General features: G+C 44.2%; 1 protein-coding gene across 1 annotated transcript in view; it reads right to left on the bottom strand.

The window, feature by feature from the left end:
- CACNA2D4 (calcium voltage-gated channel auxiliary subunit alpha2delta 4) overlaps positions 1-27,760 on the bottom strand; it is a gene marked incomplete at both ends in the record, with an annotated part of 114,509 nt that overhangs the window by 51,870 nt on the left and 34,879 nt on the right. The window contains 5 exons of the mRNA XM_081083634.1: positions 12,513-12,606; positions 14,089-14,186; positions 14,287-14,332; positions 16,504-16,571; positions 17,636-17,697. Of these exons, the coding sequence (XP_080939760.1) occupies positions 12,513-12,606; positions 14,089-14,186; positions 14,287-14,332; positions 16,504-16,571; positions 17,636-17,697 (368 nt within the window). The remainder of the gene's footprint in view (positions 1-12,512; positions 12,607-14,088; positions 14,187-14,286; positions 14,333-16,503; positions 16,572-17,635; positions 17,698-27,760) is intronic.

Here is a 27,760-nt window from a genome sequence, read left to right as displayed (position 1 = left end):
TCTGAGGTATTGCTCAGATGGGTCTCTGACAGGCCATTGGAAAGGGTAAGGCAGCAGCCCCTGGCCCTTCTGGCTGGGGATGGGGCTCCCCTGGGCAGCAGCCCCTTTATTTATTTATTTATTTATTTATTTATTTATTTATTTATAAAATTTTAAAAAATCCTCACCTGAGGATTTTTTTCTATTGATTTTTAGAAATAGTGGAAGGGTGGGGGGTGGGGAGGGGGAGAAAGAGAGAAAGAGAGAGAGAGAGAGAGAGAGAGAGAGAGAGAGAGAGAGAGAGAGAGATCAATGTGAGAGAGACACATTGATTGGCACCCCAACCAGGGCAGGGTTGAAGCTACAACACGGGTACATTCTCTTGACTTAGAATCGAATGCCTGACCCTTCCATGTGTGGGCTGACACTCTAACCACCGAGCGACACCAGCCAGGGCCTGCATCCCCTTTAATAATGGGGTCCCCTTGTCCTCTGCTTCTTCAGATCTAGCCCCTGATTCATCCACTCAGCCTTTGGGGGAGTTGGCTCTGGAGGCCAGAGGGAGCTCAGGAAGAGGGATTTTTGTCCTGGGACCAAAGGGATAGTAACTTCTCCTGACCAACGCAGACACAGCACCTGACAGTTCCAAAGCCCTTTCCACATAGTCACCTTATTATGAAATGTAAAAGGAGGAGGAGTGGACTCTGACTACCTCACCTAAGTGATCCTGCTGGACTTCATGACCTTGCCAACAGATTGGAAAAAAATCCGTTAGCCAGCTGGAGTGGAACTAATTTTTTTCATCGTCTCAAAAGCCATATCGTTATGACGATGCACCAGGGGGCAGTCATCACCTCTTTCTTCATTTAATTTCAGCTTACTGAGGTATAATTGACATAAAATTGTAAGGCATTTTAAGCATACATTGTCTGGGTTTGCTGTATGTCTGCATTGTGAAAGGACCCTCCCACTCAGTTAACTAACACATCCATCACCTCACACATTTATCTATTCTGTGTGTGTGAGAGCATTCAATTCTACCCTCTTAGCAAATTTCAGTTATACAACACAGTGTCACCACTGTAGTCACCATGGATCACACCAGATCCTCAGACATTGTTCACCTGAAAACTGAAAATCGGTATACTTTACCAGCCTCTCCCTGTTTCCCCACTGCTCAGCAACCACTTTTCTGCTCTGTTTTAGTCCCTCCCCGCGCCCCCCCCCCCCTTTTTCCAAAAGATTGCACGTATCTGGCGTATTTCACTTAGCTGCTAGTCTGGTGTTTTTTTAAAAATTTGAGCCCAGTTAACCACCACGAGCCCTTCTTGTAGGTATCTTTTCTCAGGGTCTACACCATCAACAATGCCTTTGTTGTTGTCTTTTGTCTTTTTGGTGACATTCTAACAGGTGATATCTCATGTGGTTTTGGTTGACTTCTCCTTGATGAATAGTGATGTTGAGCATCTTTCATGTACCTACTGGCCATTTGTACAACTTTGGAAAGATGTCTATTCAGATCTTCTGCCCTTTTAAAAAGAGCAAAAAAAAATTTATTTTTTTTGCTATTTAGTTGTGTGTGAGTTCTTTATTTTGCATATTAATCCTTTATCAGATATACTAGAGGCCCAGTGCACAAAAATTTGTGCACTCGGGCCGGGGTGCCCCTCAGCCTGGCCTGTGCCCTCTCGCAGTCTGGGACCCCTCGGGGGTGACCACTTGCTGGCTTAGGCCTGCTCCCCAGGGGATTAGGCCTAAACTGGCAATCAGACATCCCTCTGGCAGCCCGGCAGCCCTCAGGGGATGTCCACTTGCCAGCAGGGAGCAGACCTAAGCTTCAGTTGGACATTCTTAGCGCTGCTGAGGAGGCAGGAGAGGCTCCCACCACCACCGCTGTACTGGCAGCCATCAGCCTGGCTTGTGGCTGAGCAGAGGTCCCCCTGTGGGAGCGCACTGACCATCAGAGGGCAGCTCCTGCATTGAGCGTCTGCCCCCTGGTGGTCAGTGTGTGTCATAGTGACCAGTCATTTGCAGTCATTCTGCTGTTAGGGTCAATTTGCATATTACCCTTTTACTATATAGGATAGAGGCCTGGTGCATGGGTGGGAGCCAGCTGGTTTGCCCTGAAGGGTGTCCCGGATCAGGGTGGAAGTCCCGCTTGGGTGCCTGGCCAGCCTGGGTGAGGGACTGAGGGCCGTTTTCAGGCTGGCCACACCCCTTTCAGGGTGGGGGTCCCCACTGGGGTGCCTGGCCAGCCTGGGTGAGGGCCTAATGGCTGTTTGCAGGCTGGTTAAGCCCCCCCAGTGGGGACCCTTACCCCATGGGGGTTTGGCCAGCCTGGGTGAGGGGCTGATGGCCGTTTTTAGGCTGGCCACGGCTGCGGGCTAGAAGCAGGTATCTGGGATTTATTTATCTTCTATAATTGAAACTTTGTAGCCTTGAGCGGAGCTCAGGGCCGGCAGGGCAAGCGGAAAGCTTGGCTTCCTCCATTGCCGGGGGCAACCCAAGCCTCCTGCTTGCTCCACCTCTGTGGCCGCCGCCATCTTAGTTGGGTTAATTTGCATATTCGCTCCTGATTGGCTTGTGGGTGTGGCTTGTGGGCGTAGCAGAGGTATGGTCAATTTGCATGTTTTTCTTTTATTAGATTAGATGATTTGTTCTTCCATTTAGTGGGTTACCTTTTTATTTTGTGATGTTTCCTTTGCTGTGCAGAAGCTTTTTAGTTGCATGTAGTTCCACTTGTTTATTTTTGCTTTTGTTTCCTTTGCTTGATGTCAAGGAATTTACCCCCTATCCTTTCCTCTAGGAGCTTTGCAGTTTCAAATATTATGTTCAAAATATTTAATGCGTTTTTAAAGCAATGTGCTTTTATTGATTTGAATAAGAGAGAGGAAAGGAGAGGGAGAGAGAGAAACATCTATTTGCTGCCTCCTGTACTTGTGACCTCTCTGCACTCAACCAACTAAGCCACACTGGCCACAGCTGTTTAATACATTGTGAGTTGATTTTTGTGATTGATGTAAAATAGTGAATGGATTTCATTCTTTTGCATGTGGCTGTCTAGTTTTCCCAACACCATTTGCTGAAAGACAGACCATCCTTTCCCATTATATATTCTTGGCTCCTTTGTCATAAATTAATTGACCGTATATGCATGGGCTCATTTCTGGGCTCTCTATTCTGTTCCATTGATTTGTGTGTTTGTTTATATGCCAATATCATACTGTTTTGATTACTATAGCTTTGTAATATAATTTGAAATCAGGAAGTGGGATGTCTCTGGCTTTGTTCTTTCTTAAGATTGCTTTGGCTATTTGAGGTCTTTTGTTGTTTCATATAAATTTTAGGATTGTTTATTCTATGCATTTCTGTGAAAAATGCCCTTGGAATTTTGATAGATATTGCATGGAATCATTAGATTGCTCTGACTGGTATGGACATTTTAACAATATAAATTCTTCCAATCTGTGGGCAAGGAATATCTTTCCATTTATTTGTGTCTTTAATTTCTTTCTTTAATATTTTATAGTTTTCAGTGTACAGGTCTTTCCCTGGTTAATTTTTTTCTTAAGTATTTTATTTTTTGATGCAGTTATGAATGGAATTGTTTTCTTTTTTAAAAAGTATATTTTTATTGATTTCAGAGAGGAAGGGAGAGGGAGAGAGAAATAGAACATCAGTGATGAGAGAGAATCATTGATGGGCTGCCTCTTAAATGCCCCCGACTGGGGATCGAGCCTGCAACCCAGGCATATAACCTGACCGGGAATCGAACTGGGAACCTTTTGGTCCAGGGGACGATGCTCAATCCACTGAGCCACCACATCCAGGCAGAAATTGTTTTCTGAACTTCTCTTTCTCATAGTTTATTAGTGTACCAAAAATTTGAGTTTTGTATGTTGATATTATATCCTGAAACTTTACTGAATTTTTGTTATTAGTTCTATCAGTTTTTGTGTGTGGAGTCTTTAGGGCTTTCTAAATATAATATCATGTCATCTGCAAATGGAGTAAGTTTTACTTCCTCCTTTCCAATTTGAATGCCTTTTCTTTTCTTTTTCTTGCCTAATTGTTTGGTAGGACTGCCACTACTATGTCGAATGAAAGTGGGGAGAGTGAGTATCTTTGTCTTGTGTCTGATCTTAGAAGAAAAGCTTTTAAGTTTTAACCTTTTTTACCTTTAAATATGCTATTAGCTGTGGGCATGTCATATGTGGCTTTATTTAATAACTTCTAACTTTATTAATATTTTTGCTCCTAGCCCAATTTATTGCAGACTATTACCCAACTTCTCTCTGTGCCTGGGTTAGTGTTTTTGGTGAGTGTATCAGGTAGACAATACCTAAAGCATTGACAAGGGGAAGCATTTTTTTTTTTTTTAATCAAAGCTCAGCTGTGTGGCTGTTGGGGTTTCCCTAATGGAATCCTTTGATGAAGACTGCACCGTACACTGTCACCTGATAATACCTGGTGCTGGATTAAAACACTTGGTCTCCACGGGAAAAACTCTGAGGAAAGGGTCTGGAGGTGCACATGTGCCCTATCCCCTCCAGTATTGTTGAGACTGGAATCTCTGGGTGTGAGGCCTAAGCACCTGAATATCTTTAAAAAGCTTCTCAATGCATTTGTCTATTCAAAAGTAGAGAGAACAGTCTGATGAGACTTCTGCACCATAACTCAGCTTCAACGACTACCAAACCGTGTCAGTCTTGTTTCTTGTACAGCCTCCCAAGCCCCTCAACTAGATCATTTTGAAGCAAATCCAAGAAATAATTTCATTGGTAAATAATTTCTATCATTAAAATATAAGGAATAAAAATCCTCAATGCCATTATTACACCTAAAACCTCCTCATAATTCTTTTTTTAAAAAAATATATTTCATTGATTTTTCACAGAGAGGAAGGGAGAGGGACAAAGAGTCAGAAACATCGATGAGAGAGAAACATCGATCAGCTGCCTCCTGCACACCCCCGACTGGGGATGTTCCTGCTACCAAGGCACATGCCCTTAACCGGAACCGAACCTGGGACCCTTCAGTCCGCAGGCCGACGCTCTATCCACTGAGCCAAACTGGTCAAGGCTCCTCATAATTCTTTAATGCCATTAATTACAATCCAATAGCCTCATGCATCTTTAAGAAATTGTTTAAGTCAGAATGTGACTAGGGTCCATGGTTGTTATGTCTCCTCTCTCTCTCCATCTCTCTCCCCCTCTCTCTCAATATAAATATTTAGTTATTTATTAAACTATAATTCACACACCATACAATTCATCCATTTAAAGTGTAAACTTGAATATTCTTTAGCATTCAGATTTGTGGAACCCTCATCACAGTCAATTTTAGAACATTTTCATCACCCCTAGAGAAACCCCGTACCTATAAGCAGTCCTTTTTAGTTTCTTTAAACCAGTGGTTCTCAACCTGTGGGTTGCCAACCTGTGGGCTGCGACCCCTTTGGGGGCCGAAAGACCCTTTCACAGGGGTCACCTAAGACCATCGGAAAACACATATATAATTACATATTGTTTTTGTGATTAATCACTATACTTTAATTATGTTCAATTTGTAACAATGAAAATACATCCTGCATATCAGATATTTATATTACGATTCATAACAGTAGCAGAATTACAGTTATGAAGTAGCAACGAACATAATTTTATGGTTGGGGGCCACCACAACACGAGGAGCTGTATTAAAGGGTCGCGGCATTAGGAAGGGTGAGAACCACTGCTCTAAACGTTTCCTCTTCTCTCTTCTCTCTTCCTCTTTCCTTTTCCTTGCAATGAATTTGCTGGACTAGGTCATTTGTCCAGTAGCATTCTTTGCATTCTGGATTTGGCTGATTGTGATCTGCAGTGTTATTTAGCATGCTTCCTTATTCCTTGTATTTCTTTCTTTCTTTTTTTTTAAATACACTTATTTTTTAAAAAAAATATATTCTATTGATTTTTTACAGAGAGGAAGGGAGAGAGATAGAGAGTTAGAAACATCGATGAGAGAGAAACATCGATCAGCCGCCTCCCGCACATCTCCCACTGGGGACGTGCCCGCAACCCAGGTACATGCCCTTGACCGGAATCGAACCTGGGACCCTTCAGTCCGCAGGCCGACGCTCTATGCACTGAGCCAAACCGGCCTCGGCTCCTTGTATTTCTTATAAGCTAGCAATTGGACCTTGGGGCCTGATTGGATTCTGGTTTAAGTTTTGGCAGGTGGTGTATTCTTCATCAAGACAGACGCTATCTGATTGACTAGAGGTTGTAAAATAGGGATATTCCTCCTCAGTATTTGATTATCCTGAGGTATAATTTGTACAGGAAAGGCAGGATAAATAATTGAGTCCTTATTTATTTACCAGTTTTTAGAATAATGAGTTGGTTTCCTTACATTTTCCAGTGATGACCAATTAGTTTAATTATGAGCACAGGAATTTAAACATATTTAATGTGTTTTAATCCATTGCATTGTTATGACTTTTGCTGCTCAAATTGTCCCCGCTTTGGCCAGTGACAGCCTCTTCAGGGTGGTGCTGGGTCCACTGGCACAGCCTCATTAGCCTCCAGTAACTTCTTGCTTCCTGGTAGGGGGAGGTGCTCCTGGCTAACTCTGTACATTTCCCGCTCCTGCCCTGACTTTGCTCCAAGGACCAGGCACTAATTTTAATGAGGATGTTTTAATGTGGACATTGAAAGGTCACAATATACTGTAGATCTGAATAGTTCACTGAGGTTGGTCCTTTCAGTGGACAGAGCTAGGATACTCCTTTTGTTTCTTTCAGAGAAAATACATCATGAGCCCACTGACATTTTCAGTTCATATTTAGCATCACTTCTAAACTTAACTTCTTTTATTTTATTAAATTTTATTGGGGTGACATTGGTCAACATGAACACATTAACTTCCTTGATTTAAAAAAGGTGTGTGTCTTTCCTCTTTTGCTGAAAATATTGGTTCCTAATTACATTAACATTATATATTGCTTTATCAATTAATATAGTTTGTGACTAACAGTGTCAATATTGTTTCTAGCAATATGGTGTTTGAACACAGTTTAAGATTTTATTTATTTAGTGTTTACAGCTCTATGTTTTCAAGTCCCTCGAAAGAACTCACCTATGTATGGGTATTTCAGGAATTTTTTTAAAGACATACATTTGAGGATATAAGTTCTATTGTATGTAATGATAATAGTTAAATATAACATATATAATTTAATAGACTTTTATTTTATACATATAGTATAGACCAGTGGTTCTCAACCTTCCTAATGCCGCGACCCTTTAATACAGTTCCTCATGTTGTGGTGAACCCCCAACCATAAAATTATTTTTGTTGCTACTTCATAACTGTAATTTTGCTACTGTTATGAATCATAATGTAAATATCTGATATGCAGGATATATTTAGGCGACTCCTGTGAAAGGGTAGTTCAACCCCCAAAGGGGTCGTGACCCACAGGTTGAGAACCACTGGTATAGACCCTGGTCCTGAATCACTTAATACATCTCCTTTTCCATGCTGTGAATCCTTTGCTGCTTCTTCCACAATATATGTAATACTAGGGGCCCAGTGCACAAATTCATGCACCTTGAAAGGAACTGTGGGCTGAGAGGCTGCAGTGGGCACAGGGGTGGATCTCTGCCCATCTTCAGCGCCCCCACCTAACCCCTCAAACTGTGGTCCCTGTCCCCTGTCTGCCAGCAGCCCTGCTCCTGCTGCCACCACTCCTACGCGCTGATGGCACTGGCCCCGCTGACAGCAGATGCAAGTGAGTGGGGCTGTTGCCAGCAGTGGGTGAGAGAGAAGCTGCCTGCCCTGATCACCCCTCAGGAGCAGGGGAAGGTGGAGAAGCCAGAGAGGTGATTGGGGCCAGTAGCTGCTGCTCGCACTCGCTGATGACACCAAGCAATCTGAGCCGGCATCTGGCACCAGCACAGGGTGTGAGCAGTGGGTGGGACTGTGGCACGCGTGAACAAAGAATTTTCAGTAACCACCAGAGGCTAGCCCCGATGACAGCGACTGGCGCCCTGCCTTGGTCTGGCATCCTGATTCACCTGCTCCACAATCCCACAGTGGCTGACACCCGGCATTTCAGGAATTTGATTCACAGTTAAATTTATTTTCGTTGCTTTCAATTTTTATAGCTTATATTTTAAAATTTAATTTTGTTTTATAATGATATAAAGCATTCACACAGTTCCAAAGTCAAATATGAAAAATAAGGCATATTCAGAACAGTCTGTCTCTGTCTCTATCCCCCTGTCCTTTCACTTTTCCTATAAGTAATATTTTTTCTTGACTTGTTTTTTGTTCAATTAAAAAAATATATATGTGCATACATACAAATATGTATATAAATGTATATAACTATGAAAATATATTTGCATTTCCCTGTTTTAGGTAAACAGTGGGGGTATTATACAGGCTTTTCTCCATTGCTAAGATCATTCCATAAGAGTATATAGAAATATTTCTCATTTTCCTCGCTCAAATGATTATTTTAAATTTATTTTTCAAGTATATTTGGTATACTATGTTAGCTTCAGGTATACAACATGGTGATTTGGCATTCACATACCACATGAATCATATAAGTCTAGTACTCATCTGGCACCATGTATAGTTATTAACAATGCTACTGACTATATTTTCTATGCTGTGCTTTACATCCCCATGACTATTTTCATAACTGGCAATTTGTACTTAATTCCTTTGACTTCTTTTGCCCATCCCTCTATTTGCCCTCCTATCTGCCAACCATCAGTTTGTTCTCTGTATCTATTAGTTTATTTTCATTTTGTTTATTTTTTAGGGCCTACATATAAGTGAAATCATATGATATTTGTTTTTTTTCTGTCTGACTTATTTCACTTGATAATATCTTCTAGGTCCATCTATGTTGTCACAAATGGCAAGTTTTCATTCTTTTTTATGGCTGAATAATATTCCATTGTATATATGTACCACATCCTTTTTATCCATTAGTCTATAAATGGACACTTAGATTGCTTCCATATCTCGACTATCCTATATAATAAAAGTGTAGTATGCAAATTGTCCCCTCAATTGGGAGTTCATCTGGGAGTTCAACCAGGGGGTGGGGCCGGCAGGGGGAAGGGAGGGAGCAGCCACCAACTGCTAGGGACCCTACCAGTGCATGAATTTCATGCAATGGGCCTCTAGTTATAAATAATGCTGCAATAGTGGCCCGAGACTGCTGCTGCGTTGAAGTGGACGATAGAAGCCCTGATGGACGGGGGATGATAGTGAGGAACTTGGAGAATCTGGGGGAGTGGGCACTTCCCTGTCGGATCTCTGTCCACAGCCAGTGGCACAACAGAGGAGGGTATTTCTTGGTGGATTTTTATGCACCAACAACAACTGTTGAAAGCATGATGGAGCACTTGTCTCAAGACATTGATGTAATCAGACTTAATATTGTAAAACACCCCTGTCCCAGGAAGTAAAGGAGTGTGAAGGGATTGTACCAGTCCCACTTGAAGAAAAACTGTATTCCACAAAGAGGAGGAAATGAGGATTCTCCAGATTTTAGCTTTCTATTCAGTTCTTTCACTTTTGAGCATCATGGATGAATAATTTACAAGCTTGACCTTTACATAAAAGTGTGTTAGGTGCCATTTGAGTGTTCTGGGTATTTTTAGCTCTTGATTTCCTTTGCTGGGAGAGGTGGAGGAAAGGCTTGCTTGGAGCCACTGTGTTATCTGCAGGGTCCCACTCTCCAAGTCAAATATATCATTCTTGATCTTGTTAAATTAAATGTAATTTTTTTTTGCCCTATAACACTAACACCATTTTGAAGAACAAAACTTATAAAGCTATCTTGGATTGTGAGCTAATTATTCATACTGTATAATCATGCAAGATAAAATATCATTCAGATTGTTTTAAAAAATGCTGCAATAAATATATGGATGTATACATCTTTTAGAATTAGTGTTTTCAATTTCTTTGGATAAATATCCAGAAGTGGAATTGTTGGATCATATGATAGTTCTATTTTTAATTTTTTGAGGAAGTTCCATATTGATTGCTGCACCAGTTTGCAATCTTGCCAATAGTGCACCAGGGTTCCCTTTTATCCATATCCTTGACAACACTTGTTGTTTGTTGATTTATTGATAACAGCCATTTTGACAGGTGTGCGGTAGTATTCATTATAGTTTTGATTTGCATTTCTCTGATGATTAGTGATGTTGAGCATCTTTTCATGTGCAGTTGGCCATCTGTATGTCCTCTTTGGAGAAATTCATGTCTTTTGACTATGTGTGGTTTTTTAAAAATATATTTTGTTGATTTTTTACAGAGAGGAAGGGAGAGGGATAGAGAGTTAGAAACATCGATGTTTGTTTCAGCTGCCTCCTGCACACCTCCTACTGGGGATGTGCCCGCAACTGAGGTACATGCCCTTGACCAGAATTGAACCTGGGATCTTGCAGCCCACAGGCCGATGCTCTATTCACTGAGCCAAACCGGTTAGGGCCTTTGCCTATGTTTTAATTGGATTGTTTGGGTCTTTATTTTTTTTTATGTTGAGCTGTATGAGTTTGTTATACATTTTGGATATCAACTCCTTATTAGATATTTCATTTGCAAATATCTGCTTTCATTCAGTAGGCTGTCTCTTTTTTTAGTGTTTTCCTTTGTACTGCAAAAGCCTTTTAGTTTAATGTAAGTCCCATTCATTTATTTTTGTTTTGTCTTTGGCCTAGGAAACATATTAAAAAATATTACTAAGAGTCATGTCAGAATATTGCCTATGTTTTCTTCTAGGAGTTTTATGATTTCAAGTCTTACATTTAAGTATTTAATCCACTTTGAGCTTATTTTTTTTATATGGTGTAAGAAAGTGGCCTCGTTTAATTTTTTTGTAATGTATCTGTCCTGATTTCCCAACATCATTTATTGAAGAGACTGTCTTTATACCATTGTACTAGTATATTCATGCTTCCTTTATCATAGACTAATTAACTATATATGTGTGAATTTATTTCTAGACTCTCTATTCTGTTCCATTAATTTACGAGTCTGTTTTTATGCCAGTACCATGATGTTTTGATTACTATAACCTTGTAGTATAGTTTGATATTGGGTAGTGTGATACCTCCAACTTTGTTCTTCTTTCTCAGTATTGCTCAATCTATTCAGGGTCTTTTGTGGTTCCATAATAAACTTTAGTGTTATTTGTTCTAGTTTCGTGAAAAATATCATTGGTATTCTGATAGGAACTGCATTGAATCTGTAGGTTGTTTTGGGTAATATGGACAGTTTAAAGATATTAGTTCTTCCAATCCATGAGCACTATTTAGTTTTCTGAGTGCAGGCCTTTTACCTCTTTGGTTAAATTTGTTCCTAAGTATTTTGTTCTTTTTGATGCAACTATAAATGGGATTGTCTCTTAATTTATCTTTTCAATAGTTTGTTATTGGTATGTAAAAAATGCATCTTGCTTTTCTAAGTAAGTGATTGTTCCTATAAAATTATGTTAGTGTTTACATTAGGGTAGTATTAATTTATCGAGAGTCCAGGGAGATTGGACATTTTCATTCCTATTCAGGAACAAGGTATGGCCCACCCGAGGATATGTTTTCATTGCTTTTTAGAGAGAGAGGCAGGAGGGAGAGAGAGAGAGAGAGAAAGAGATAGAGAGAGTGAAACATGGATGTATGAGAGATACATTGATTGGCTGCCTCCCTTATGCCCTGGACCAGGGGATCGAACCCCACAACCTAGGTAGGTGCCCTGACAGGTAATCAAACCTGCAACCTTTTGGTTTACAGGTCATTGTTCCAACTAACTGAGCCACCCTGCCAGGGCCCCACTCTATTTTTAACCTCTTATCTTACCCCCTCCCAACACTCACGTGCTCTTACATACACGTGAACACATATGTGCGTGCAAATGCACATACACATACCACCCCACCCCCCCCAAACACACACTCAAACTGTTCATCTCTTCTTTCTATCTGTCTGCTAAGCACAATAGCACCAGGTAAAAGTCAGCAGAGAGAGTGAGGAAATCTAAGGCGCTGGGACACACGGAGGTGAAATTTGTACTTCATGGTGTCTTGACCTCAGCTTCTGGAGATGAGGCACTGATCTGCTGACCTGCTCCCTCAGGGCACTTTGGTGGTGGGTTTTCACAGTGAGAGCCCAACCCTGAGACAGGGGTTCTCAGAATGGGGCTTCTGCAGTGTGGGCTGGGGGGTTGGTTCTGTGACCGGGGACCTGTTCAGTGTGTTTCTCCCGAGGGGTGTGCGGTGTGCGGAAGCTCTGTAAAGCCCCCACATAACCTGGGACTGTGTGAATGTTGCTCTCACTCTCCCTGTCTCCCTGTCTTCCCACCCTCATCACAGTTCATCGTAGGCCAAAGGACTTGGATGATCTCCTAAGCTGCCAGCCAGCTCGTGGGGGGTGGAGGGGTGGGGCACCCTGACTCAGCCAAGGCAACGCAGGGGCCAGGACCTCTTTCCCTCCTGGGAGCCCTCAGCCCCAGCCTGTACATACTCAGAGGCATTGAGAGCCAGCGCTGTCCAGTAGGCTTCCATGGGGGCTGTCACCACGGCATCAAACAGTACCTCCCGCACCAGCTCCTCGTCACCTGGACGCAAAATCAAAGGAGACCAATGTGCTTATTTCCCCCATGATTATAAGCACAGCTCACCTGCCCTTTTGAAAACCCTGGCCTTCACGGAACAAGATGTGCCTCAGAAACATGCGTCCGGAGCGTGTAAATTACCTACGTGGATTTGAGGAAGACGCTGCACCTCTCCCAGCCTTCATTTCCTCAACCCCAGGCAACATGTGAGTAGAATCGAATGACCACTAAGGCTCCTTCCAGTTCTAATGTTCTGTGAAATTATAGAATCCCTCAGCGACATCAGACTTTGTTGGTGCGCAGCCCGCCCTCCATCTCAACCCCCATCCCTCTGCTTCTTGGCCATCGCCCTCACACTTGCTGGCCTTGGCAGTTCTGTGAATTTGGATTTGCTGAGAGCCTCCACGTAGGCTCTTCCCTTGGCCAGGATGCTCTTTCGTGGGGGCTTTCTTTTCCCTCACTCTCTTTAGGGTATTTCCTTTTATGGTGGCGAAATTCATGCACACAAACTCAACCAATTTAAAGCATGCAATTCAGTGGCACGTTGTACACTCACAACGATGTGCAGTCATCACATCTAACTCCACAACATTTTCATCACCACCATCACCCTGTACCCATGAACCACTTGGGTGGTAAGTGACACTGGCTGACAGAGGTGGCCCTCCCTGACCCCTTGTTGGCAGCAGTCCCCATCTTTTCCTGTACAGCACAATCTGTAACAACCTACACCTACACACACAGGCTTGCTTCTTCATAGCGTGGTTTCCCCATAAGAGTATGAGCTCCCTGAGAGCAAGGGCCTCGCCTGGTTCGGGCATCTCTAGCTTCAGCGCCTGCTCCAGGCCTGGCACAGAGGACATGCTCAGTACAGATTGTTCATGGAATGAATGCTAGGACTCATAGAAAGTGGAGTCTTTTCTTGCTGGTGACATGTGACAAAATGACCTGCTCCTTCTTCCAAAGAGAAAGAAGAAGTACCATGTTGAGGGTGTGTACTTTCACAGTTGGGTTAGTGGAGGGGAACTTAAGGTTAGCCTGAGAACCAGGTGTTAGAAAACACTCACAGACACAGGCTGTGAGAGGCTGTCTGATCAAATGCTCTCCTCTGCAGAGACGAGGACGGAGTGTCAGCTGCTGGCCCAGGCCCACTGCTAGGTGGTAGGGAGACAGATCTGAGGGCTAGGCGGATGCCTTTATACTGTGGGAGTGTCCCTTCGGAGCCTTACAGTGCTCAGGTGAAGGAGGTTTGCAGAGATCCCAATCCCTGACATGGGGATGTGCTCATGTGCCCCGTTCCAGGAGCACTTCATCATCAGGCTGTCTCTGCTTTGTCTTGGGAAGTCTCCCTGTCCTCCTAGGCCATCAGTGAGTTCCCCGGATAGAGCTACCTGGCAGCCCTCCCCTAGCCCCAGGCCTCCCTTCCTGCAAAGTCCTGAGCTGCAGGGTCCCAGAGGGAAGCCCTCATGGGCGGGCAACACGCACACTCCAGGTCTGGGTCCTCCCCTGTCAGAAAGCGGACCATAGCCTCCCGCTGGCTGAGCTTCCGGTGGTCGGGGTCAATATCCGTGATACAGTAGATCCTGGAATCCAGAGGAGTCAAAGTTACCTCAGAAAATCCTGCCCCTCTTCCTCCCTCCCTCCCGCCTTCTCCTCCTCAAGTGCACTGCCTTCCCCACTTACCAGTCGCTGGCCAGGGTCAGGTCTGGGTGCAGCAGGTCGTGCAGGCCTGCAACCAGAACTCACACTCAGTAGGACGCTCGCCCCATGTGAGGGCGTGCACCAGAACTGTTTAGAATCAACTGCTGGGAAGCTTCTTCAGGGAAGGGCTGGGTTTACTCTTCCTTTTCTCAGCTCAGAGTAGGGCTGGGCTGGGTTTACACAGACCATGCCTTTGTCCATGTTGCTCCCCACTCCCTGAAATGTTCTTTCTCCCCATTACCTCATGTCCAAATCCTAACTATTAGTTCTCCCTTGAAGGGGCTAAAACTTTGAAACCAGTGATTTCATCTTCATTGTACCCGACTGAGCTAAATGGCCAGTCAAAAGGTGATCCCAGAGGTGGGCCATGTCTGTTCTGTGTAATCTCTGTAGCCTTGTGCCCAGCCCAGCACAGCACCTACACTGACATGGGCTCCATACATTTGTTGATTGAATGAATGAATGAATGAATGGATGAAAAGCACCCTACTGAGCACCCTCAGTGCTCAAAAATAAATAGGTGCTCAAATTGAGGTTCGGCAAATTGAATGCAAGGATGATGGCAACGCCAAGGGGGCATGCGCGGCTTCACTAAAAGAGGTTCTAGGCTGACATAGACGCAGGCAAACAGTCCAAGGGTGACACTCCTGTCCCCACAGGAAGCCCAGTTGATTTTAAGCCCCTGGATCACTGGCTGGTCCTACCCACGGCAGTGGGTGACGGCGGGCACCCATCCCTGCAGCAATGAGAGGGGATATCTGGGAGAGGAAGAAGAGCACAGGGAGGAGGAAGACACTGCGGGCAGGGAAGTTTGTTTTGGGGCCGGCGGAAAAAGGAAGGAGTGTTCACAGGCTGTGAAAGGGTGAATTCAGGGGACGTGGGGGCACACAGCTGGGCACATAACCCAGCCTGGGTGTGGACAGGGGTCCTGGGGGGCTCCTGGGAAAGCGAGGTGTACACTGGGCCTGAGGAGAGGGTCCGAGTTAGCTGGGGTCAGAGGGCGGGGCTGGAGAGGAGAGCATTTCCGGGGAGAGTGCAGTGATGGGAAGACTTGAAGCCTAGTGTGTGGGGAAATGAGAAAAAGCAGAAGGCCGGTGAAGGTCCTTTACCAGCAACACAATCCATTTCTAGAAAGTTCCCTCTGGCAGAAAGAAGTTCAAAGAAAGGAAGAGGTAGGAGACCCGCTGAAGGCGGCTATGGCTACCTGGGAGAGAGGGGACAGTGGCCGTGGCAGAGAGGAAAGACCGGTACATTCAAGGGATGGTAAAGGGGAATGGACAGAATACGGGCTTTGAATAGGGTTGTGACCACATCTCTCAAGGACGCCCTGAGCCCTGGATGTGGGTTTTGTTCTCTCAAGGTGCCCAGGCAGCTGCCAGTCATGAGCAGGTTGCGTCAGAGAGGGTGGGCCTTTCTCTGCCATCCTCCCCGCCATTTCCCGCCATCCTTCTCAGGCTCACTTCCCATGAGCTCCCTTTATGGGTTGCATTGTGTCCTTCAAAATGATATGTTGAGGTCTTAACCCCCAATACCTGTGAAGGTGATCTGATATGGCAATAGGTCTTGGCAGATGTATTCAAGTTACAATGAGGTGCCTGGTGTCCTCATAGGAAGGGAAAACAGAGACACACCAGGGGAGAAGCCATGTGACGATGAAGGGGACATGGGAGAGCTGCAGTGCAAGCCAAGGACATGGGGGCCAGCAGGAGCTGGAAGGGGCGTTGGAGGCAGCCTGGCCGGCAGAACTGTGAGGGAACACTTTCTGTTGTCAGGGCCACCCAGTTTGTGGCACTTTGTACAGCAGCCCAAGCAAATGGCTACAGATTTGCTTCCTCACTCTCCCCAGCCTCCTTTCTCATGCCTTCCGCAGTCTTCCGACAGGTTAAATTGGGCTTTGTTCAGAGAAACACATCCCCTGGAGGCCCGGCCCTCCGGCCCAGCAACGCCTGCCAGGACCTGGCAGTGCGAAGTTGGCACACCTGAGGCTCTGTCGGTTTTGATGGCTGACTGGCAGATGCTGCACACCCAGGGTGCCCAGACATGCAGGCTGTCCTCCCTGTAGCCCGGCTCTGATAGTCTGCCCTCAAGACCAGGACCTGGAGCCTGTCAGGCCAGCTCTGGCTCCCGTTGGTCCTGCTCAGTATCCCAGGAGCATCCACTTTCCCTCCAAACTGTCATCTGTACGTGGCGCCGACCCACCTTCTTCCACAGATGTGTTCCCCAGGAGGATGTGTTCTCCGTGGCCCTGGGACAGCACCACTCCCAGGCTGTGGGGAGAGCAGAGAACCCGCGTCCTCATCAACAGCAAGTACAAGTCAACGTCCGGTCCATGTCCTGCCCTTCACCAGCTCTAAGTGTATGAACTGTCCACATCCAAGCCCCTTGCTTCCCTCAGGACTGAGGCAGCACTTCTATTTTTACATCAGCCTTTCTTCCTGAAAAGGACCAGGAAATCCTACAGGCCAAAGATTCTCCTCAGCGCCCATTTTAATCAAGTTACACCCTGAGCCTCTCAGGAACCCGCTGAAATGTGGAAAAGTCTCTAGGTCTCACAGGGCTCCCCACATAGAAGAGTCCTTTCCTAACTGGTGGATCCCACGATGCCTTCCTCTCTCTCCTGGCAGAACATTGCTTTTGAACCTTGGCCAAATATCTGAATCACCGAGAGAGCTTCAAAAGACACTAGCGTCTGGGCCCCATCCTAGGAATTCTGAGTAAATTGGTTTGGTTGGGGCCTGGACATTGGCAATTTTATAAAATTCCTCAGGAATTCTAATGAGCAGTCAGGGCTGGGAGCCATGCTTTATTGAGAAATGAGATAATTCAGAGATAAAGGCTATTTGTTTCCTAATTTGTATATTACCTGGAGTTAAATATTTATACTGCTGGAGGAAACCTAGGAGTTCTTTAAATTTGATCTTTTATCTAACAATTTCTTACAACTGCATGCATTATATCTTTAAGTAGATTATGCCATTCAATGTTCACAATACCGCCAAGAAGTACCTAGTATTACAACCCTCATTTTACAGATGAGGAATCTAAAGCACAGAGAGGTAAAGTAACTTGACAAAGGACACACAGCCTGTAAGCGATAAAGCTGGGATTTAAACTCAGGCAGTTTGGTTCCAGACTCTGCACAAGAGGCTACACCGGAAAAGCAGGACTAGATCTCTTAAGTTTCCTGGATATAGACCTGGGTCTTTTTCTGTTGCCACAAAACTGCCAACTATGAGTAAATACATCCCCCTCCCTGAAAGTTCTTCCCTGTGTTGTTGATATTCATGTTCTATTCATCCTTCCACTCCACAAACAAAACATGCGTCCTCACCTGAAAGGTGTGTCACTGATGTCTGTGAAGAAGTAGTCATTGGTCAGGAAAAGAACTCTCTTCTGAAAGAGAAAACAAAGATGTTTGCTGGAGAGGAGTGGCTGGCCATGCCACCCACCTCCTTACCTAAAGCCCTTGGGGTTTCACCAGCTCTGTGCCATTTCTCTCACTTCTTACCTCTTCCCTAACCAGCACCAGCATGCCTCATCTCTGGACACCACAGGCAGACTCATCATCGCAGGCCCAGCAGCCTTTGGGGGTGGCCTGACTGAAGGACCAAGGGCTAGGCCTGTGCTGTCCCATAAAGTGGCCATGGAATGAATGCTACTGAACCTTGGTATGTGCAAATAAGGAAATGAATCTTCAAACTTCAGTTAAGGAAAATTTAAATTGAGATCACCAATGTGGTAGTGACTATTGTATTGGACAGTGTGGGTGTAGACTGATTCTAGGCTTCATATGGGACCAGAGTGGAATATTTATACAGTGGGAGGAAATCTAGGTGGTGCTAAAAGCTTCTGTCCACCTACCCACAACCCTTCCCTTTCTTGAATACAGCCTCGGGAGTGGGGTCACCATTCTCTCCACTAAACCTCTCCCAGCCCATGTCACTCTTTACAACTCCTTTATCCTTTCAAAGCTGCTTCTCTCAGGTTTCACTTGCATTTGCATAAATTAGAGCATGAGGTAGTGTATACAGAGGCTATGAATCAGACAGATCTGGATTTAAGTTGTGTGCTCTGAGGTAAAGTACTTCATTTTTCTAAGCATCAGAATTCACATTTGTAAATAGGGGTTAACAATAGCTTCTCTTGCCTATGGTTGCTCTGAGGTTGTATGTTTTTAATAGATGGGAGTCGGTCCAGGGAACAGCAGGGCTTGTGCTGGGCTCTGAAGTTCCATGGAGTGTCTGGTCCACAGACTCAAGTTTCTGTCTTTGGGAAAGCCACATGTTCCAGTTGGCTCAGGAACTGTTATTTCTCTCACTTCTTTCTGGCTTTTCTTGTACCTTGGAAACTGGAGCAAGATGTTGGAAGGGAGCTCTGTTGTGGTTAGAGCATTGGCTGGAGCACCAAAGAGTCACGGGCTTGATTACCTGTTAAGGGCACATACTGGGGTTGCAGGTCTGATCCTAGGCCCCAGTTGGGATGGGTAGGGGAGGCAACCAATTGATGTGTCTCTCTCACATTGATGTTTCTCTCTCTTTCTCCCTATGCCCCTCCGACCTGGCAACCATCAATTTGTTTTCTGTATTTATGAGTTTATTTCTGTTTTGTTTGTTCGCTCATTTTTTTTTTTTTTTTTTTTTTAGGTTTCACATGTAAGTGAAATCATACAATATTCGTCTTTCTCTGTCTGACTTATTTCATTTAGCATAGTACCCTCTAGGTCTGTTCATGTTGTCACAAATGTTATTTAATTATTTTTTATGGATGAGTAATATTCCATTGTATATATGTATCCACTTGATGGACACTTAAGCTACTTCCACATATTGGCTATCTATTTATATAAAAACCCTGGGTGTAACATCACAACTGAGGCTCGACCAACCAGAAGGAAGTCAGTCCTGCAGGGGTTGTCTTGGAAACAGCTGCACCCTCCTTGAGCTGTTTCCCTCGAGGGTGGCCAGGTTTCAGGCAGGAACCCGCCCTCGCCCTTGGAGCGTGGATGCACTGAGTCCTGGGTCCAAGGGCTGTGCCCTCCCCGAGCTGTTTCCCGGGAGAGCGAGGTTTGAGGCAGGAACCGGCCCTCAGAGAATGGAGGCATATCTTTATAAAGTTTTAATACGTTATATTAGAGGTCGTGGTAGCACTGTTTTACCCACAGCATTTACAGGAATTGCTGCAAATTTACTTTTCAGGGGGAGCACCTTTCATTCCCAATATAAATTACCCATTCCACTAAATGAAACTTCAATTTCTAGACTGGATATAAAGAGTGAAGTTGCTAAAACTATTAAAAAGGCCCAATTTCTCATTATTGATGAATGCACCATGGCATCCAGTCATGCTATAAATGCCATAGACAGATTACTAAGAGAAATTTGAACGTTGTATTTGGTGGGAAAGTTCTCCTTCTTGGAGGGGATTTTCTACAATGTCTCAGTATTGTACCGCATGCTATGCGATTGGCTATAGTACAAACAAGTTTAAAGTACTGCAATGTTTGGGGATGTTTCAGAAAGTTGTCTCTTACAACAAATATGAGATCAGAGGATTCTGCTTATAGTGAATGGTTAGTAAAACTTGGAGATGGCAAACTTGATAGCAGATTTCATTTAGGAATGGTTATTATTGAAATCTCCTGTGAAATGATTTGTAATGGATCTATTATTGAAGCTACCTTTAGAAATACTATATCTTTAGATAATATTAAAAATATATCTAAATGTGCAATTCTTTGTCCAAAAAATGAGCACGTTCAAAAATTAAATGAAGAAATTTCGGATATACTCGATGGAGATTTTCACACATATTTGAGTGATGATTCCACAGATGATGCTGAAAAGGAAAATTTTCCCATTGAATTTCTTAATAGTATTACTCCTTCGGGAATGCCGTGTCATAAATTAAAATGGAAAGTGGTTGCAATCATCATGTTATTGAGAAATCTTAATAGTAAATGGGGTCTTTGTAATGGTACCAGATTTATTATCAAAAGATTACAACCTAACATTATCAAAGCTGAAGTATTAACAGGATCTGCAGAGGGAGAGGTTGTTCTGATTCCAAGAATTGGTTTGTCCCCATCTGACACTGGCCTCCCATTTAAATCGATTCAATGACAGTTTCCCGTGATGCCAGCATTTGTGATGACATTAATAAATCACAAGGACAAACTCTAGACAGAGTAGGCATATTCCTACCTGAACCCGTTTTCACACATGGTCAGTTATATGTTGCTTTCTCTCAAGTTCAAAGAGCATGTGACGTTCAAGTTGAAGTTCTAAATACTTCATCACAAGAGAAATTAGTGAAGCACTCTGAAAGTGTTTTCACTCTTAATGTGGTGTACAGGGAGATATTAGAATAAGTTTAATCACTTTATCAGTCATTGTTTGCATCACTGTTGTTTTTACATCATGCTTTTTTTGTTTTCATATCATGTTTTTGTTGTTTTTATATCATGCCTCTGTTGTTGTTATATCATTTTGTTACTGTTTATTTATTAATAAATGTATATATTATTTCCATATACATTTTACTAATTTCCTTTTATCTCTCACACTTCTATTATAGAGAAAGGGCAAAAAGCAATATTAAAATATTTCCTCTAATTAATTCCCTTTTAATGTGCAGAAATTTTGTGCACCAGGCTACTAGTTGTAAATAATTCTGCAATGAGCATAGGGATGCATATATCTTTTCAAATTAGTGTTTTGGACTTCTTCAGTAAATACCCAGAAGTGGAATTGCTGGGTTTTTCTTTGTCTCTTGTTACAGCCTTTATTTTAAAGTCTACTTTGTCTGATGTAAGTATTGCTAACACAGCTTTTGTTTCATTTTCATTTGCATGAAATATCTTTTCCAGCCCTTCACTTTTAGTCTGTGTGTCTTTCAATCTGAAGTGAGTCTCTTGTAGACAGCATTATGTATGGTTCTTGTTTTCTTAGCCATTCAGCCATCCTATGTCTTTTGATTGGAGCATTTAATCCATTTTCATTTAAAATAATTATTGATAGATATGTAATTATTGCCACTTTATTATTCATATATTTGATCTTTTCTTTTTAATGAAGTCCCTTTAACATTTCTTATAATACTGGTTTAGCTTTTTTTTTTTTTGGTCTGGGAAGCTTTTTAGCTGTCTTTCTATTCTAATGATAGCCTTGCTGGGTAAAGTGATCTTGGTTGTAGGTTCTTGTTTTTCACCACTTTGAATATTTTGTGCCATTCCTTTCTGGCCTGCAAAGTTTCTGTTGAGAAATTAGCTGACAAACCTATGAGAGCTCCCTTCTTATCTGGGTCCCATTTTATTTAGGACTCTCTGCACTTCCTGGACTTGTATGTCTATTCCCTTTGCCAGGTTAGGAAAGTTTCCCATCATAATTTCTTCAAATAGGTTTTCAGTCCTTTGCTCTCACTCTTCTCCTTCTGGTATCACTTTGATGTGAATGTTGGTATACTTGATTTTACCCCTGAGGCTCTTTAAACTATCCTTATTTTGTGGTTTCTTTTTTCTGTTTTGATTGGGTGTTTTCCATTACCTCGTCTTCAAAATTGTTGATTTGATCCACTGATTCATCTAATTTACTATTGATTCCCTCTAGAGTATCCTTCATTTTAGTTACTGTACATTTCATTTCTGACTGGTTCTTTTTTATGTTTCCTATCTCTTTGTTCAAGGTCTCACCAAGTTCATCTACTCTTCCCCTAAGTTAATTGCACATCCTTATAACCAGTGTTTTGAACTCTGCATTTGGTAAATTACTTGTCTCCTGTTGTTTAGTTCTTTTGCTGGAGTTTTGTTCTGTTCTTTCATTTGGGACATGTTTCTTTGTCTTCTCGTTTTGATTGACTCATGTTTGTTTCTCTGTATTGGGTAGATCTGCTATGTCTCCTGGTCTTGGCAGAGTAATTTATGTAGAAGGTGTCCTGTGGGTCCCTATGGTGCAGTCTCCTGGCCACCTGAGCTGGGTGTCCCAGGCCTGTCCCTTGTGTGTGTTGTGTGTGCCCTCCTGTTGTAGTTGGGCCTTTATTGCTATTGGCACATCAGTGGGAGGGATTGACTCTCAGGCTGATTGGCTGTGAGGAATGGCTGTGATTATAGCTGAAAAGCTATTGTGTAGGGGCTGACCCCACTGAACAGGATTCACTTTATTAGGGCTCTGGTGCCTGCTGAGTCCACCCTTTGGTATGTCATTTGTGGAGGGTCTGGGTGGTGCTCTGTTGTGTTCTTAAGCACACCACCAGGTGTGTTGGTTTTGGGGCCTCTTGGGAAGAGATCTGGTGCAAGCCAAGGTCAGCTGCTACCTATGCCCAGCCCAGGGCCTGTTGGTATGAGTTATAAAGTGATCTGCAAATTGTTGCTGCTTGCACTGGGCTTAGAGGTGCCTGGGAGAGGCTGTCACTGGTGCCAGGCTTGGACTGTTCAGCAGCAGGTATGGGGCCTGCCAAGGTCAAATGCTGCTTATTTGTAGTTTGTGGGCCTTAGAGATTTTAGGAAAACCCACAGCATGAGCCGAGACAGGCTGTTTGTATGGAAAAGCTGCTCAGAGAGGCTTGAGTGGTCCTGCAGGTTGGGTATCACAGGATCTCAGAATCACCAGCATGGAAGTACAGTATTAAACAGGTTGTTGGAGACTCAGGCTTGATGTCTGCCTGTCCCTGCAGGTTATGTTGAGGGAAGGCTCAGCAAAGGAATAATGGCACCTACCAGCTGCCTTTGAGTCCTAACCCTGAAGCCAGACAATTCAGGTCCTCCCCTTTGTCCCTGTTGTTTTTTGAGCTGCTGCCCCAGCGGGTGAGTTTGAGTAAATCCGAGCATGGGCCCTTTAAGACCTGCAGTGCCTGGACTCCAGCAGCCCTTGTCTCACCCAGTTGCAATCACCACTGTTTTTTATAGCCAGGAATTGTGGTGACTTCTATTCCCAGTACTAGAATCATGGGCTGGGGAGTCCAGTGTGGAGATGGGACCCCTGGCTCCTCATGGGGCACCTCTGCACTGAGATATCCTTCCTGATTCTGTACCACCACACATGGATGTGGGAACAGCCTCTTCTGTGTCTCCACCCCTCCTACCAGTCTCAACATGGCCTTTTCTTTATATCCTTGGTTGTAGGACTCTGTTCAGCTAGCCTTTAGGTAGTTCTCAATGACGGTTGCTCTGTAAGTAGTTGTAACTCTGAAGTGGTCATAGAGGGAGGTGAGCACAGCATTTATCTACTCTACCATCTTGACCAGAATTCCTATCCAGTAAAAATTTCATTTCAGATACTGTACTATTTGGTTCTAAAAACTGTATTTGGTTCTTGTGGTCGTTTCATGCTGTGTCAAATTAATGAAGCTGGAACTACATTTCCAAATTCACTTCCCTATATGATTCCAAGTTTGAGTTGGCCAAAAGAGAAGTTTGCAAGAGATTTTTGGGCAGACATGAAGCAGCAACCAGTTTACACACTAAAGGAAAGTATCAGGCACTTGTAGCTTGCTCTGAGCTGTTGGCTTACCTTCTTGGCCTGGGTAAGCAGCCAAGCTTCCTCAGCTGCCACTGGATCTCCTTCTGTTTCTCTGAGACCTGAGCCCTGTGAGTGTGTAGCCCCATGTGAAGGGCACTAGCTCCTTCTGCAGGTCACTGACTTCACTGTGGGTGGATTTTAGTTTTTCCTCCTAAGTTCCTGTTTCTCTTCATGGGTTCCAGTTTGTTCTTGCTTTTCCCATATAGCTTCCAGTTTTCCTTCCAAACTGTGGTCCCTGCTGTCCTATGATGACTTTAAGGTCGCACGACAGCCTTCTGTAGACTTCTTCACCAGCTCCCACAATTTCATAAGGTTTAACACCATTTCAGTTATAGTGGTTCTGCTCTTTTTTTTAAAAAAAATATATTTTATTGATTTTTTACAGAGAGGAAGGGAGAGAGATAGAGAGTTAGAAACATTGATGAGAGAGAAACATCGATCAGCTGCCTCCTGCACATCTCCTACTGGGGTTATGCCCGCAACCCAGGTACATGCCCTTGACCAGAATTGAACCTGGGACCTTTCAGTCCGCAGGCCGACGCTCTATCCACTGAGCCAAACCGGTTTCGGCTGGTTCTGCTCTTTAATCAAATTCTATCATTTCTCTGCTGAGATTCTCTAACTATTCACTCATTATGACCATCGTTTTAAAATTCCTTGTGCAAATTTATCATATCTGCTTTAAAGTTCTTCTAATTCTAACAGCTGGGTCATCTCTGGGTCAGTTTTAAGACTGCTTTTTTTCCTCTTAACTATGTGTCACATTTTCCTGTTTCTTCACATGTGTAATGATTTTTATTGTATACTTGCTGTTGTAAAAAATAGGTTGTAGGCACATTGTCTTCCTCTGAAGCGTGTTGGTTTTTATTTTATCAGTAGATAAATCATTGGCAAGTCTCCTTGCGCTTGTGGAGGCTTGGATTTACATTTATTTTAGGGTGGGTGTGTTTCAACTTTGTCTTTAGGTTTAGGGTGAATCCCTGGGTCTTGACACATGGTCTTCACTCCTAAAGTGTAGCTCTTCTGTGCTCGTAAAGGAAATCCTGTGGTGGTTGCTAAGCTTCTTCACCTCAGTGTGACTCTGACTCCAAATTGTCCCCACTCCCATAGGCGACAGCTGGAATCCTCTTCAGCCTTAGTTTCTGCCTGCTTTTAGTCACTTCCATGTGCCTTTGCATGTTTATTTTTTAATATATTTTCCAGATTTATAATTGTCCTCTGCTGGAAGGTTAGTCTAAATGCAAGCTACTCCCTCATGACCAAAATCAGAACTTTGAAGTTATCTTTTAAGACTAAAGCTAAAGGAAAAGAGAAGGAGGAGGTGGGGTATTCCTGAATCCTCTTAACAGAAAGAGAGAGCTGGAGAGGTTTGGAGGATGAAAGTAAAGAGATGTCATAGCAATCTCTTCTTTCAATAGATTGCCTCTCTTTGCTGGGAAATTAAAGTGTGTGTGTGTGTGTGTGTGTGTGTGTGTGTGTGTGTGTGTGTCACATGTACCCTCCAGCTTTCCGTAGTTCCCAGCACCCCCAGGATTGAGGCTTGTTGCTTCTCTCACTCACATTTCTGAACATGACCTATCTGGCCCCATAGGTTTTTGGGTTTGTGAATCCTGCTCTAAACCATGCTGGGTTGCTACTATTGTCCTTGGTCATGTCACCATGGTCACCTGACTGAAGTTTAGGGGAGATTTAGAAAGGTCTGAAGAATCTGTGGGAAATAGGATGCATGAAAAATCCCCTGGGAAAATGGCAAAACAAGGTATCACCTGCCAGGAGGATGGCTTGAGTGAAAAGAGATGTCCCCACGTGTTTTAAGAAAGTTTCCCTTGGACTAGACCTGAGGAGTGCTGCTACTGAGGATCATGCTTGCCAGGTGAGATGCGCCCCTGAGCTGAGAGAGGACTGGGATAGACTGACTGGCAGGCAAGAAAACAATGCAACTGCCTGTGACTCTGACTAAGAGAGGACATGCAGGAGAGACAGAGCCGTTGGTAGTGAACCAAGTGGAGCACCACTGGGAAGCATGGCATCATTGTAAACCAGAGCAGTGAGAGGCTGGACTCCACCATGGTGGCCTTATACCAGCAAAATGCGCCCTCCCTCCCCGCCCCCCCCCCCCCCCCCCACACACACACAGTGCAGGTGCAGTAGCTTCTGGCATGAGCGTAGAGAAAGGAAAGATTAAAGAGGAGAGTTTTGCTATGATGAGGTAGAGGGAGAGGAGAAGATAATGAATTGTAAAGGTAGAATAGCAATGCTATTCTAAAGAGAGTCTTGAGAAATCTTTAAGGTGGGAGAGTGAGCTGAGAATTCAGGGCCAGTCCTACAGTAAGGCTTTATACAGTAGTGCTCCAGAGTGTGGTGTCTAGAATTGGACCCTGGGCAAGTCTTTAACCTCTGAATCTCCTCAACTGTAACATGGGGATAGGATAGTACCTTATGAGGTTCTGTTCTCATAAGGTTGTGAGTACTGAGTGAACACATTAAGTGCTTAGTACAGTTTCTAATAAATGTTAGCTGCCATTATTACTATTATTTTATTATCCTATCTAATAATAGAGAAACATGGTAATTAACCGTAACTTTGCTACCCTTCCCATTGGCTAATCAGCGAGATATGCAAATTAACTGCCAGCCAAGATGGTGGCTGGCAGCCACACAGCTGAAGCGAACAGGAGGCTTGCTTACTCCAGTGAGGAAGGAAGCCAAGGTTCCCCACCTGCCGCAGCCCAGCTCTGAGCTCCAGATGCAACAATGTTGCAATTATAAAAGCTAAACAAAACCAGAAGCCTGCTTTCAGCCGCCAGCAGGCTCAGAGCTTAGAGCGCCAGTGATGGCAACAGAGTTTCAATTATAGAAGCTAAACAAACCCAGATACCTGCTTTCAGCCAGCCACAGCCTCAGAGCTGGAGCCAGCTCTCAGCTCCAGTGACAGCCATAGAAGGTAAATAAATCCCAGAATAAAAAAAAAGGAAGCTGGGAGCTTCAGTCTCATGCCAGCCTGAAAATGGCCCTCAGCCCCTCACCCAGACTGGCCAGGCACCGCAGTGGGGACCCCACCCTGAAGGGGGTGTGACCAGCTGCAAACAGCCATCAGCCCCTCATCCAGGCTGGCCAGGCAGCCAAGCAGGACTTCCACCCTGATCTGGGACACCCTTCAGGGCAAACCAGCCGTCCCCCACCCGTGCACCAGGCCTCAATCCTATATAGTAAAAGGGTAATATGCAAACTGACCCTAACAGCAGAAAGACTGGGAATGACCGGTCACTATGACACACACTGACCACCAGGGGGCAGATGCTCAATGCAGGAGCTGCCCTCTGGTGGTCAGTGTGCTCTCACAGTGGGGAGCTCTGCTCAGCCACAAGCCAGGCTGATGGCTGCCAGTACAGCAGTGGTGGTGGGAGCCTCTCCTGCCTCCTCAGCAGCGCTAACGATGCCCAACTGCAGCTTAGGTCTGCTCCCTGCTGGCAAGTGGGCATCCCCCGAGGGCTGCTGGGCTGCCTGAGGGATGTCTGATTGCCAGTTTAGGCCCAATCCCCTGAGGAGCAGGCCTAAGCCAGAAAGTGGTCACCCTCAAGGGGTCCCAGACTGCGAGAGGGCACAGGCCAGGCTGAGGGACCCCCTGCCCCCGAGTACACAAATTTTTGTGCACCGGGCCTCTGGTTAATAATAATAGTAGCAGTAAGGCACAAACTCATCCATGTTACGAAATCTCCATCATAGTTGTGACCATGATCATCATCACCCTACTTCTTTATGTCAAGAATACTTTGTTAAGTTGCAAATGTCACTTGGATGATTTATTAGCAGCAATGGACACATTTCAAAGGGAGGGCATGGGGTTTTGGAGAAACTCAGGCTGCCTGCATCTGGTTAGGACTCTCCCTTGGTGGATTTGAGAAGTGGGAAGACAGCTTGAGAAAGAAAGGACAGTGGATAAA

This window comes from Myotis nattereri (assembly GCF_964212035.1).
Source record: "Myotis nattereri genome assembly, chromosome: 2".
NCBI lineage: Eukaryota > Metazoa > Chordata > Mammalia > Chiroptera > Vespertilionidae > Myotis > Myotis nattereri.
The sequence above is the reverse complement of the archived record's forward strand: the minus strand, read 5'-3'. Positions and strand labels throughout refer to the sequence as shown.